Source organism: Vipera ursinii (assembly GCF_947247035.1).
Source record: "Vipera ursinii genome assembly, chromosome: 12".
Classification (NCBI taxonomy): domain Eukaryota; kingdom Metazoa; phylum Chordata; class Lepidosauria; order Squamata; family Viperidae; genus Vipera; species Vipera ursinii.
Window position 1 is genome coordinate 13574706 of NC_139525.1, and position 13546 is coordinate 13588251.

A 13546-nucleotide genomic window follows, 5' to 3' on the forward strand; every position below is an offset into this window, starting at 1 on the left:
GAATGAGAACAGATGGATGGGGTGGAAATCTTCCATGGTGTGAGGATTTCCTGAAATTAATGAATGAATATGAATCGTGAAAATTAGTCGTGAATGACATGATCGTGAAATGAAAAGGTTCACTTTAGACAGTTATATAATCTTCAGTGAAAATTGGCACAATGACCTATCTATCTGAGGTAGATTGGACGCTATTTTTTTTAAAAAAAATCTTTTTTATCTTGCCTTTATTTTATTTTTTTATAAATAACTCAAGGCGGGAAACGTATCTAATATTCCTTCCTTTTTGGGTTGGGCTGAGAGAATCCATATGGTGCCCAGAGACATTCTTGGGCATTAATGTAATCATTTGCAATGTGCCAGCCCCCCCGCCCCCCCGTATTCTTTTCAGTGAAACTATACAAGTACAGTAGTCCTTGTTTAATGACAAGTCACTTAGTGACTGTTCAAAATTACAACAGATTCTAAAAGAGGTACTTACGACTTGATTTTCAAGTTCTGACAAGTCCGTAACCCTCTCCCATGGTCATGTGATCAATCTCCACGTTCACGTGATCACATTTTAGGTACTTAGCAACTAGCTTTATGGCTGTCTACATAAACGAAAGCCAATGCATTGGTCCCCCAGTCTCACAACTGCAGTTTTCGGTGGGTTTTTTTTAATGGGTTTCCAGCCTCTATTTCTGGTTTCCAGAAGAAGAAAAAAAAGCCCATCGGGGAACAATGGATTTGTTTAAAGACTGTAGTGTTCGCTTAATGACCACTGCAAAAAATGTGCAATCGGGTGCGGTCATGTAAGTGACCCGCTTAACAACCGCTATGACTCATGACTGTCATCCCAGGTTCAACGATGATCATAATTTGAGGACTACCTCTGTCCAATGCTGGTTCAGTGCATTTGGCTGAGAGCTTCAGCATCTGCTTTGCCCTCCCACCTCATCTCCAGATCCCTGGAATCTCCTGAATAAGTTTAGAAGCCTGAACACCTGAACACCAACGTGATATCAAGCTGAAGGGTGTATCTCAAGTGGGAAAGCTCTGTGGAGGGAATGTCTGAAGGCCACACACGCCTTCATCCAGGACGAAACAATCCATACCTTGTGATCCTGGAAGGCCGATTGTTCCCAACGGACCTGGTTTTCCTTTGATGCCAAATGGACCTCCTGGTCCTGGCGGTCCTGGCGGTCCATCAAAGCCTGGAAGACCTGGCTCCCCATATCCTCCTTTTCTGCCTGGCAGGCCAGGCTTTCCATCCAAACCTGGAAACCAAAGAAGATCTGACTCCTATTCTTTCCCCCTTACATGGGTGATCAACAAAATTCATGGGGTTGATTCAGGCATCCTTACAGAATAACAAAGTTGGAAGGGCCCTTGGAGGTCTTCTAGTCAAGTAGGAGACCATACCATTTCAGACAAGGAGCAGTCCAAAAAAAGCTCCAGTAATGGAATATCACAACTTCTGGAGGCAAGCTGTTCCACTAAGTAATTGTTCTCATTGTCAGGAAATTTCTCCTTAATTCTAGGTTGCTTGTCTCCTTAATTAATTTCCATCCATTGCTTATTGTCCTGCCCTCAGGTGCTTTGGAGACTAGGTTAAACCCCTCTTCTATGGGACAGCCCCTCAAATATTGGAAGATTGCTACCATGTCATCTCTAATGAATCTGATGTGACAAACCTGAGGTCCCTGGATTTTTGATATATGATGTTTGATGTTTCCAACGTCTGGAAACCTCAAAAAGCAAAGATCTATGCAGTTTTGAAAAAGATGCAAGGACCTGTAACCTTCTGGCTATCAACCTAAATAAATACATGGTGAATTGTCTACATTGCCTTTGAAATGAAGTGAGACAGTGCTTGTTTTTTTTCTCCCTGGAAAGTATAAGTCAAACAAGTTAGCATAGCTGGCTGATTTGGTTTGTTTGCTCATGTTTCCCTTAAATATTCATTTTTAGGGGAAAGAAAAACATATTCCAGGAACTGGACAAAATGGCAATGTCTATCTCAACTTTTTACCAGCAAGGTATGATTTTCGAGTTGTGGTTTCTATCTTTTTTGGGATATGTGACGCCAGTCACTGTGATGTGTAAACTAGGTTGATTTTTTCTATAATATGAAATGAGACCACTATGGATTGTTCCAGAAAGACAACTCATCAATGGCTCCTTAAAGAAATAAAAAAGCTATCAATTTTCTTCAGTAGACTTCTTAGATCAGGGGTCCTCAACCTTGGCAACTTTAAGACTTGTGGACTTCAGCTCCCAGAATTCCTCAGCCAGCTGAAGGCCGTAAGTCTTAAAAGTTGCCAAGGTTGAGAGGGCCTCTGTCTTAGATCCTTTAGCCCATTTAAATCTTTCTGTCATCACTCTTTGAACCCAAGCTAAGATACATTGAAGAGTTTCCCATCCAAAAATGAACCATGAGCAGACCTATTGAGCAATTTTTTGGTGTTTTTAAACCAAACAAGAGATGCTTAAAACTCACCTGGTGTTCCAGGAAAGCCAAAATCTCCAGGAAAGCCTTTATCTCCTGGTAAGCCAGGTAGCCCAGGGTCTCCTTGGGATCCTGGTTCAGCCCCAAACACATCACCAGGGGATCCATTTGGACCAACCAAACCAGGACAGCCTTCTGGACCAGGAAGTCCATCCGCCCCATCAACTCCTGGTAGTCCTCTTGAACCTGGATCTCCACGAGGGCCAGGAAACCCTTTGAAGAAAAGAAGGCATGAATAATTTTAAAGCAACGAAGAGCTGCTTTAGGAGGAGAAAGTGTAGGAGAAAAACAGGCAGAGTCTGGGGGGGTGTAGATAAGAGACGAATCAGCCTAGTGTCTCTATGTAGCCACAAAGGGTCTAAGTCCAGCCTCTCTTGAATTCCATTAACTGTTATCTAGTACCAATTTACAAATCCGCTTAGCTGGAATTTAATATGTCATCCTGATTCTTTGTACCTGACCACATTTCCAGTAACAGCTGATGTGTCTCATCATCTGCTCATGAAATTATAAGCCAGATCCAAGTGGATTCAGGGTGGTTTATGATTTACAGCAAAACCTGGGCTGCAATAAACTCAGACGGTGTTCGTAAGGAAAGCAAACTTCATTCTATCTACACTTGATAGGTGGAGAATGATGTTGCAGTTATGCTTAGCAAACCATTGTGTCTACACCACAAAATAAATGCCCACAGGCATGTGCTGGCACCATGGTTTGCTAAGGCATTAAAAGAGAGTCCTTAGAAGCCCTGGAAAACCAACCCAGTGGGCACTGAGCATATTTAAAGACCATCTTTGGTAGCCTTCTAAAGTTCTCCAGAGAAGAAACAGACCCAGGAATAGTAAGGTCAAAATAAAGGTTTCCATGAAAGAAGGTAAATTCAAGTGTTCCAGGATAATGTTGCAGGACCCAGTCTGAATCAGTCACCAGGACCAAAGGTTTATTCTTTTTGTGCTAAAGCCCATCCTCAGAGAACTTCTCCATCTCCAGAAATTCATGCACTCAATCCAGTATAACCCTGAAAGCTTGGAAAAATAAAACCTTGCTCTCAGTGACTGATTCAGATTGGATCCTACACAGGGTTCTCCTGCCAGTTTGTCCATGGGGAATATTCGCTCTATCTTTATGGTAAGATTCATCAAGAAAATCTTGCAAAATACATCTCTCCCCGCCCCCCGCCCCCTTGCCTTTTACATTCCAGGAAACTGGGCAGGGTCTCTTGTGAGAGGTTTGCCATGCCCTCATTCTTTCTTCAGGATAAGCTGCCTCTTATCGAACCATGGCTTACTCTGCAGCTCTTCCTCCTGTCTCCCAAGGTCATTCTCACATGCCATTGCAGTCTATGGGGAATGAACTGCAAGCTGGGATGGATGTTATCCCAAAAGGGCAAATTGAAACGCGGAATAGAAGCCAGTCAGGCTCCATATCCTGTTGTGTTTCCAATTGTCAGTCATAAGGGATATCCATTAAGGGAAAACATTCAGATCCTAGGGTTGCGGTGGCTCAGTGGGTTAGGACGCTGAGCTTGTCGATCAGAAGGTCGGCAGTTTGGCGGGTCGAATCCCGAGTGCCGCGTAACAGAGCGAGCGCCTGTTACTCGTCCCAGCTTCTGCCAACCTAGCAGTTGGAAAGCACGTAAAAATGCAAGAAGAAAAATAGGGACCACTCCGGTGGGAAGGGAACAGCGTTCCGTGCGCCTTTGGCGTCTAGTCATGCCGGCCACCTGACCACGGAGATGTCCTCGGACAAGCGCTGGCTCTTCAGCTTTGAAACAGAGATGAGCACTGGCCCCTAGAGTCGGAAACGACTAGCACGCATGTGCGGGGGAACCTTTACCTTTACTTTATATTCAGATCCTGCGCATCCATTTCTGTGCTCCATTGCCTGTACTACCCTGCCCTGGTGGGAAGGACAAATTTCCCAAGTCTGTTGATAAACTACAGGCAGTCCTCGACTTACGGCCACAGTTGAGCCCAAATTTTTTGTTGCCAAGCGAGACAAATGTTCAGTGAATTTTGCCTCATTTTACCACCTTTCATGCCACAGGGGTTAAGGGAATCACTGCAGCTGTCAAGTTAGTAACATGGCTGTTAAATGAACCTGGGTTTTCCTTTGATTTTGCTTATCAGGTCACAAAAGGGGATCACATGACCCCGGGACACTGCAACTGTCATAAATACGAGACAGTTGGTAAGCATCTGAAATTTGATCACATGACCACAGTCATAAGTGTGAAAAACGGTCCTAAGTCCCTTTTTTCCAGTACCGTTGCAACTTTGAATGGTTACTAAACAAAGTGTTATAAGTCGAGGACTATCTGTAGTTCATTTTTTTAAAAGTTCAGGAATTTCAGTGCATTCCAGGTGATTTCATGGATATATCCATAGAAGGGTTTTGGAAATATTAGGAAGCGCGTGGCCAATGATGTCTGGATTTCCCCCTTTTCTGGTTCTTACCTGGCATTCCTGGGAACCTAGCCTGTCCGGGTGTGCCTGGTTCTCCTTTTAAGCCATTTAAACCTGGCTGCCCAGAAAAACCAGGAAATCCTTTGCTCCCCTTGGAACCTGAAGGAGGAGGAGAAAATCAGTGTGGGAAGAAACAAACATCTGGCCTTCTCAGTCTCCTAGAAAAAGTGCCACAATGCTACCACTCCCCTGAATGCATTTTGCATTGAAGCACTCCGGCATCTTTGGTGCCCTCTGAGCTCACTTGTTTTAACAGAATAACAGAGTTGAAAGGGACCTTGGAGGTCTTCTAGTCCAACCCCCTGCTCAGGCAGGAGTCTCAATACCATTTCAGTTCAATGCTTGTCCAATCTCTCCTTAAAAACTTCCAGTGTTGGAGCATTCACCGCTTCTGGAGGCAGGTTGTCCCACTGGTTAATTGTTCTAACTGTCAGGAAGTTTCTCCTTAGTTCTAGGTTGCTTCTCTCCTGAATTAGTTTCCATCCGTTGCTTCCTGCCCTGTTTTCTTGCAGATGTTTCACTAGCCAAACTAGACAAAATCACCAGTGCTAGTAAGGAGTGAGGTTTGCTCTCAGTTTATATTCTAGTGGCTTGGCCTGTCAGTGTTGGTGTGTGTGTGTGTGGGGGGGGGGGTCTTAGAAGTTCTTTGGTTGGGCTGTTTACTGTTAGTTTCTTTGGCAGTTTCTTCACTGGGGTATTGATCCAATGTTAATCTTGGAATTAATCTATGCTCATCAAAGCGCTGATTGCTGGTGGGGAGGTCATTGAGTCTTTTTGTTCTCTTTTTGGCTGGTTGGTAAGTCTCTTTTGCATAATCTGTAGATGTTGTTAATGTCTATGGGTCTGCTGATGGCTGATTTGCCCCAATGCCAGGCTTCTAAGGAATTCCCTGGCGTGTTTGTGCTAAGCACATTGGTTTGTGCTTAAATTGTAAGCCGCCCTGAGTCTTCGGAGAAGGGCGGGATATAAATGGGATTAAAATAAATAAATAAATGTTTGTACTTGGCTTGGTCTAGGATGGTCGCATTTCCCCAACTGAAACTATGGTGAAGTCTGTCTTTAGGTTGTGAAATTAAAGAGTTTTCATCATATCTCCGGACTGTTAGAAGAAGCTGAGGTTAATGCCACCTACCTGGCAACCCTGAAAGTCCCGGAGGTCCAGGTGGGCCAATGATTCCAGGGATTATGCATGGCACAGCTTCTCCTGAAGATGTGTTAAAATGTGTTAAAACTTCAATGTTCTTTTTTTTGGTTTAAACAAAACATGTAAGAACTTTTCCCTAGAAACAGGTGGCAATGCCAACATCTCAAGATCCACTGGAAAATAAAGTGCTCAAATCCTGTCCTGTCCCTTAGGGACAATTGCATGCGGAATTTTGGTGCAGGTGATGAAGGACTTCTGTCATGCCGTACCACAACAAGAAACAAGAGTTGATTTTCTTGGCGGTTACCTACAGCGTAGCCTGCTTCTCCCCGGGGAGAATGCCATCAACCTCCAACCCCCAAATTTTTGCTTCTCTTTTGTCCCCACACTTGCAAACCTATTGTAGCCTCCTCAGATTTTCACACCTGGATTTAAGATAATTTTGCAGCTAGCAAAATTTATCCTGCTTAAAAAAAATATAAAAGCCTGATGGGTGGCTGATCTTAGCTGGTGATTGCAATGTGTTCTACATAGGGCAGTTTTTTTGGAGATGACCTGAAAGTTACAACAGGTCCAGAATGTGGTGGCTAGATTGCTGGAGGGTCCAACCTTCCATTGTAGGATCCTAATGATTTTGAAAACATAGCCGAGGGCAGATTTTGGTACTCCCTCTGGACACAGTACCAAAAAAAAAAATGACTTCCAAGACGGATCGATTAATGGTGGAGGACCCGGAGGTGTCTGAAGACTCCAGCTTACTTCTAGGTAGGGGACAGGCATGCCTTCAAATACCACTTGTAGGAGAACACTGGAGGGAGAAGGGTTTGTCCTGACCTCCAACGTCTGAGCATTCCAGAGGCATTAGTCGGCCACTATAAGAAATAAAATCCAGCAGTGCTATTCTTGACCAGAACAGCAGTACTCTCTGATTGGCTCATCTTGAATCTTCACAGTAGCTGTAAGGGCATTTGTGGTAAGTAGCTAGAGTGACAGAGAGTGATTAAACTAGCACTGGTTTAAGGACCATTAGCGATCATTAAGACTGGCCAGGAAATGACTGGGGCAAGGAGTACCTAATGCAAAGGAGCAAATGACTACTTGAGCATCAGTCATGATTCAAGGATGTCCCTGTATCATGTGGTGGATCACCCAGCTGGATTGGGAGGAGGTGTTAAGTGGGAGCTGAGCTTAGAGTCTCTACATGGCAGAAAGCAGCACAGGCTTTTAACCTCCCCCAGAATCCTTGAAGCCTCATCTGACCATTCCCAAGGAAATGCAGTCAGTCTGGGGAGATGCTTGCAATATAGGTGGCTAGCGATAAAGTTTCTGCTTGAGATTATTCATGAGTGGTTCTGGTTGCTTGTAGCTAAGAACAATGACCCACGGACATTCCCAGGAATTTCTAATTCTAAATATCTTTGATTTCAATTTCTTTGGGTGGTTTCATTTTCACCGTCCTAACAGAGAAGTAGAAGGGAGCGGTCCAAATTTTCAAGTCAAGGAAAGAGCTTTGTAATCCTGCTGTGGTTCATGGTTTGTCCACCTGACTTAGGATTTGCAGAGCACTTTATTTACTGGTGTAAAAGCAAAAAGGAAAGTAGCAGTGGGGCTTTCTAAGGTTTTCCCTCCCTCCCTCCCTCCCTCCAATCATCTCCCCTTCCCTCCCCCCTCCTTGCCTTCTTAAGCTCCCATGAAACAACAACTAATAGAACATTCCCCCACCACCACCCCCACCAAATGAGCACCCATCCAGCGAATACACAGGTGGATTTGAATTCAATCCTCTGCCAAGTGATGAAAATCTCAGCCCATGGAGTGGGGCAGTGGGGTGTCCTCTCGGCTGCCACAGCTCCAATTATTCAAGGGCCGAGCACTCACGTCGTCCACAGCCCTTGATCAGCTTCATGCAATAAGTAAGGCACAACAACACATAGCCAGAAGGAAGCAGACGGTGAACACGGCAGTGCACAACTTTGGGATGGGGCAAGGAGAGGAGAAAAGCACTGGTTAAGCAAGCTCCCCATGGACGGTGCCCCTTGCTACTGATGCCTTTGTCCACAGGGAAGGCTCTGCCCCTCCATGTTGTTGAACGAGATGCTTTGGGGTGTGTATGTGTGTGTGGGAGAGCACCCATTCCTTTTTGAACTCCCAGATCCTCGCTCTCACCTCCCTGAGCGTCTAAGTCTCCATTACCAACCTCCTCACCGCAGCAGCAATCACCTATACCAGTTAAGCAAAGGAGCACAAGTTAAAACAAAGCAGAGGGGAAGGGGAAGCAGAGAAAGAAAGGATGACCCACAAGAGGGTTGGTTTGCATCCCAAGCCGCCGAGATTCACAGGTACGATATGCGGGGTTAATCCACCCAGATAGTCATCCTAAGAGCTAGAAATTCTGAAGCCATTAGAAAACAAGTCTGCGTCACGTTGAGAGACAAGGCGGACAACAGATGGGGGGCGACATAAAAACCTGGGCTCCCCTGTGCCTCCAGTAAGCCTATCATTAAAATATGCAAGAGGAAGCACCTCCCTTGGCGAAGATCCAATTCACGTGTAGATGAACCACGTTAAATTAAATTAAACCCAAGAACAGCCATGCTGCCATTGTTACAAGTATTGAAGGAACCCTTGCGTGAAAAACAAGAAATGAGCTTTTGTCTTTTGGGCCAAGGCAAGGTGGATCCCAAGCAGAATGTGAAGACTCAATCCCGCAGGGCAAAATTTATGTCATCATCATCATCATCATCATTTTAATTTTAATTCCATTTATATCCCGCCCTTCTCCGAAGACTCAGGGCGGCTTACAAGCTTAGCAGTAGCCTTCATTCAATGTATATGCCTGCTTATTAGGGCTTTCACACACACCCCAAGCGGCATTATTACAAAGTCAGCTTAATTGCCCCCAACAATCTGGGTCCTCACTTTACCTACCTGGGAAGGATGGAAGGCTGAGTCAACAATCCAATGATGATGATGACAATCCAATTGGTTTGTTTAGGGGAGTGTAGCCTCTAAGATCGTTGTTTATGTCTGCAAAGTCACCTCAAGCTCCGTGAGAAGAGGAACTAAATGCAATTCGATCTTCTTAGTCAAGTTGGGGTGGATTCCTTAGGGATGGGATTTTCCCCCCATCTTTATCCCCACAACAGTCGTGTGAAATAGTTTGGGCTGAGACTGAGGGGCCCAAATGCATCTGTTGACCTCCAGATTCTAGCAGGGATCTGAACCTGGATCTCCAAGTCCACAACTAACAATCTGAATGATCCACTTTCCTGGCTGTGATCCAAAATCAAATTAATCCCCACATCACTTACCTGGAGGCCCCGGTGGGCCAGGTTGTCCTGGAATGCCACTGATCCCTGGATCACCTCTAGGTCCAAAGTTTCCATTTGGTCCCGGAAAACCAATGCCAGGTAGGCCAATTTCACCACGCTTCCCCTTTGCACCAGGTAATCCAGGGAAACCTTTGTCCCCCGGGAAGCCAAATCCATCATCACCCTAAATGCACAGAGATATTTTTTTAAAAAAAGACTATGCAGAAGGGAGATAGCCCCATATCAAGAATGATGGTTAGCAAAGTTGTTCAAGAGTTGTATTCTTGGTTTGGAAGCAGAGGTTCTGAGGAGGGTTGATAAAGTCCACCTCTAAGGAAGATGAACCTGTACCTCCAGGTGTGGAATTGGATCTGAACTGGAAAAGGAACTTATGCGGTCTCCAAGGCCCCCCCCCAAAAAATATGGCAGATCCCTGATGCTGCAGTTATCTTTGAGGAAATGATGTATCCTAAGTCTACTTGTTTCCTGGTATGGTGTGTAAGAAGCAATCAGATAAGTGAGGGGTGGGTGGGGAGGAGAATCAGTTATAGCTAGATGAAAAGCTCTTGTAAGACAGTGGCCCACAACTATTTGGCACCAGGAACAAGTTCTACGAAGAAGGGTTCTTCTGTGGGCTGGAAGGAGCATGGTTTCATGTGCTGCCTACCTCCTACGCATGCATGGATGGGGCTTTGCTCATTTGTTTGGCCTGGTTTATGGTGTGCTGCGGACTGGTGCTGGTCCACAGCCTGGGGAATGGGGACCCCCATTCTAAGACAGCAGATGGAGTGGAGATGGCTCATCATCATATCTTCTCCTACGAATACCACTACATCTGATCTAAATGTCAGCCCTTTATCCTAGGCAGGAGAAAGATTACAAAAGCTGAGTACTTCTTTTACCAAGGTCTTGACGGGTTGTACATAGCGACCCACATCATCAAAGAAAAGCAGTCTGGCCTTACAATCCATAGCCAGGAAGAGTATACTGGCTAGGAATTGGAGGTGATGAAACTCAACATTTCTGGATTCCAGTTTGGGGAGACAAGGGCATACATTTTATTTTATTGTAAGGGGCTTTGAGATGGACAAACATACCGAAGGACCACGTTGACCTGGGACACCTTGCACACCATCCCTACCAGGAGTTCCAGGTGGCCCCGAAGGACCCCTGAGTCCAATATTCCCTGGATCTCCTCGAGGTCCTCTGCCTGAGGCTGAAGATGGTTCCCCTTTTTGCCCTTTAGTGCCTGGAAGACCAGGTTGACCTAGAAAACCCTGCAAGACAAACAGAGAGAGTTAAGCAAAAACAGATGATGTACTCATTAATTGTGGGAGTGAAGTGGTATATAGAATGATCTTGGGAAATGGGGAAGGAGCAAGGAGAAAAGGCACTGTCTAGGGCAGGGGTAGGCAACCTTGGCTCTTTTATGACTCATGGACTTCAACTCCCAGAATTCCTGAGCCAGCATGGCTCAGGAATTCTGGGAATTGAAGTCCACGAGACATAAGAGAGCCAAGGTTGCCTACCCCTGGTCTAGGGAATGATCAGATAAGAGAAGACTTAGTCTGCAGCTCCATAATGGGCAGAGGAAGAGCCTCAGAAAGAAACCTCACTAATATCTAAGACTGTAAAAAAGATGGTGGGAGATTTGTACTTTCAGATTTGGAAGATTCTGTTGAAACGTCTAGTCTTAGAATAAGGTAGAACTAGGTCACCTGGTCATGTTTCTTGTCTTGTGTACTTGGGAAGGCTTTGGTAGTTATTGTTTGAATCAGATTGGCCCTGGACATGCTATGTTTTTATTCTTACTGCTTTTGGTGCTCGATATGAATCAGATAATAAAATTATGCACTACAGTAAATTCTGTCCATATATCAGGCATGAAAGATCCGGTCCACATGTGAAGATCCAATTAAACTGATTTATTGCTACTCATGCCTATGCATAGGGATCTTCTCAACTAACTTCGCTTGTGGCTACAGAGAGATTCTAGGCCAATCCCTCTTTTAACTCCACCCCTCAGTATTAGGGAGAAGGATAAAGGAATACATCTTGTGACGGTTGGAACCTCCTTGGATTACGTTAGCCCAACATGTAGAGATGCTTTAAGCTTGATTCTTGCACATAGTGGAAGAGGAGAGAAAACTTGAGCAGGATTAAAAACAAAAGTATAATTTGTTATTTCAGGAAGATATATTGGGGCTTTCTTCAAGATGGCTGAGGATGAAGAGTAGTCTAGTAGTCTCCCAACAAAATATGTCCCTGGCCTGATCCTCTTTGGAGATAGAGGAAAGTCACCTAGTTATGGCCACCCACCATAACCCACCATAAAGAGCCTTCTAAAGATGAATTTCATTCTTCCCTCCAAACCAAAAAGGTTTTCTAATTTAGCTTATCTAACCTATCTAACCTCTTCTGACATTGTTCCCTATCAAACAAAAGAAATTTATTCCTTACTTACGGGTGGTCCAGGGGGACCTAGTATACCATCTCCTGGATCCCCTATGGATCCTTTTCGCCCAACATCACCTTGTCTTCCAGGTTGACCAGGGTTGCCTGACTCTCCTGGCAAGCCTACTCTCGTGATTCCTCCATCACAGGCACAATCACCACCATCCCCTAGGGAAACAATTACTCATTTCAGACATGCGCCAAAACCACACCCATAGTCGATAGCTCAAATCGGTGTTGTTGTTTTTTAAAAAAATGAAATTTCTGCCTATAAGCGTGCGTAGGTTCAAACATAGTTCCTCCACATCTGCATTTTAGTTGTTTCTCTGTGCATGTGTGTTTTAAATTAATCCACAAAAACCCAAAAAGTAGAATCAGGAGAACATAAGGAGCATGTTTCTTCTGTAGCATGAGTGAAAACTTTGTCGTGCTAATGGGTTCAATGAATGGATACATGCTTCTACAGATACACAATGCCCAGGCAATTGGCAGATCCTGGAAAACTAATAAGGGACTGGACTGGTTGGTACTTGGGTGGAAGATCTCTGGAAAATAAAATACTTCAGAAATGTGTCCATGAGGTCACTAATGTAAGGACAACTGTACTCCTTGTACTCAACGCACTCTAAGCAAACAAAAAACAAAAAAAACCTTCCAAACGTGGCCAAGTTCTCATCACATATCCTCGACTCAGTATTAAATCCTGTCTTGATTATAACTCAGTCCATCTTGGGTTTATGGGAGACCCTGAAAGAATGTATTCTAGTGTTTGTTCCTCCAGCTCACTGAAGTTGGTGGTCAATTCATTAGCCAGGCTCCTTCCTCCAAGTTCTGAGAGTGAATAGGGTGTTAGATTTGGAGTGGAAAGATTTATGCATCTTAGATCTAGTCCACCGATGTAAGCTGCATAAATAAATAGATGAAGTCCATATTTTCCTAGAGGACGCGGTGGCTCAGTGGGTTAGGACGCTGAGCTTGTCGATCAGAAGGTCGGCAGTTTGGCGGGTCGAATCCCGAGTGCCGCGTAACAGAGTGAGCGCCTGTTACTCGTCCCAGCTTCTGCCAACCTAGCAGTTCGAAAGCACGTAAAAATGCAAGTAGAAAAATAGGGACCACTACGGTGGGAAGGTAACAGCGTTCCGTGCACCTTTGGCGTCTAGTCATGCCGGCCACATGACCACGGAGATGTCCTCGGACAAGCGCTGGCTCTTGCTTTGAAACGGAGATGAGCACCGGCCCCTAGAGTCGGAAACGACTAGCACGCATGTGCGGGGGAACCTTTACCTTTATATTTTTCTAAACAGAAGGTTTTGTTTGGGCCATGTGCGCATGGGTTCTCCAAACCGAGTGTAAACTGCGCCATTACTCAGGCCAAGAGCCAAAACAAAGGTTGCACAAGTGGACTCATGTAACATTTTGCTGTGCATCTTACAGCTACTTTCTTCTGAAAAGACCGTGACTGAGTGCTTGGGAACATTGTAGGAACGTTCAGACAGTGAGAATTCTACTCACCTTTATATCCTCTTGAGCCAAAAATTCCTGGGGGGCCCCTTGGTCCGGGGATACCTGGTTCCCCAGGTTCTCCTCTAAAGATTGCACCTGCTGGGTATGTTGCATCTGCATTAAAAAAATAATGTTAAAATCCACAAGGATCTAGGAAACTGCATAGTCCCGAGAAGCA

At 44.9% G+C, this 13546-nt stretch overlaps 1 protein-coding gene across 1 annotated transcript in view; it reads right to left on the reverse strand.

Moving 5' to 3' along the window:
- COL4A6 (collagen type IV alpha 6 chain) overlaps positions 1 to 13546 on the reverse strand; it is a 76938-nt gene that overhangs the window by 26498 nt on the left and 36894 nt on the right. Inside the window, exons 17-24 of the mRNA XM_083372301.1 lie at positions 13378 to 13482; positions 11876 to 12033; positions 10509 to 10688; positions 9412 to 9595; positions 6089 to 6160; positions 4948 to 5055; positions 2483 to 2704; positions 1098 to 1259 (exon numbers count right to left, since the gene is read on the reverse strand). Coding sequence (XP_083228427.1) covers positions 1098 to 1259; positions 2483 to 2704; positions 4948 to 5055; positions 6089 to 6160; positions 9412 to 9595; positions 10509 to 10688; positions 11876 to 12033; positions 13378 to 13482 — 1191 coding nt within the window. The remainder of the gene's footprint in view (positions 1 to 1097; positions 1260 to 2482; positions 2705 to 4947; positions 5056 to 6088; positions 6161 to 9411; positions 9596 to 10508; positions 10689 to 11875; positions 12034 to 13377; positions 13483 to 13546) is intronic.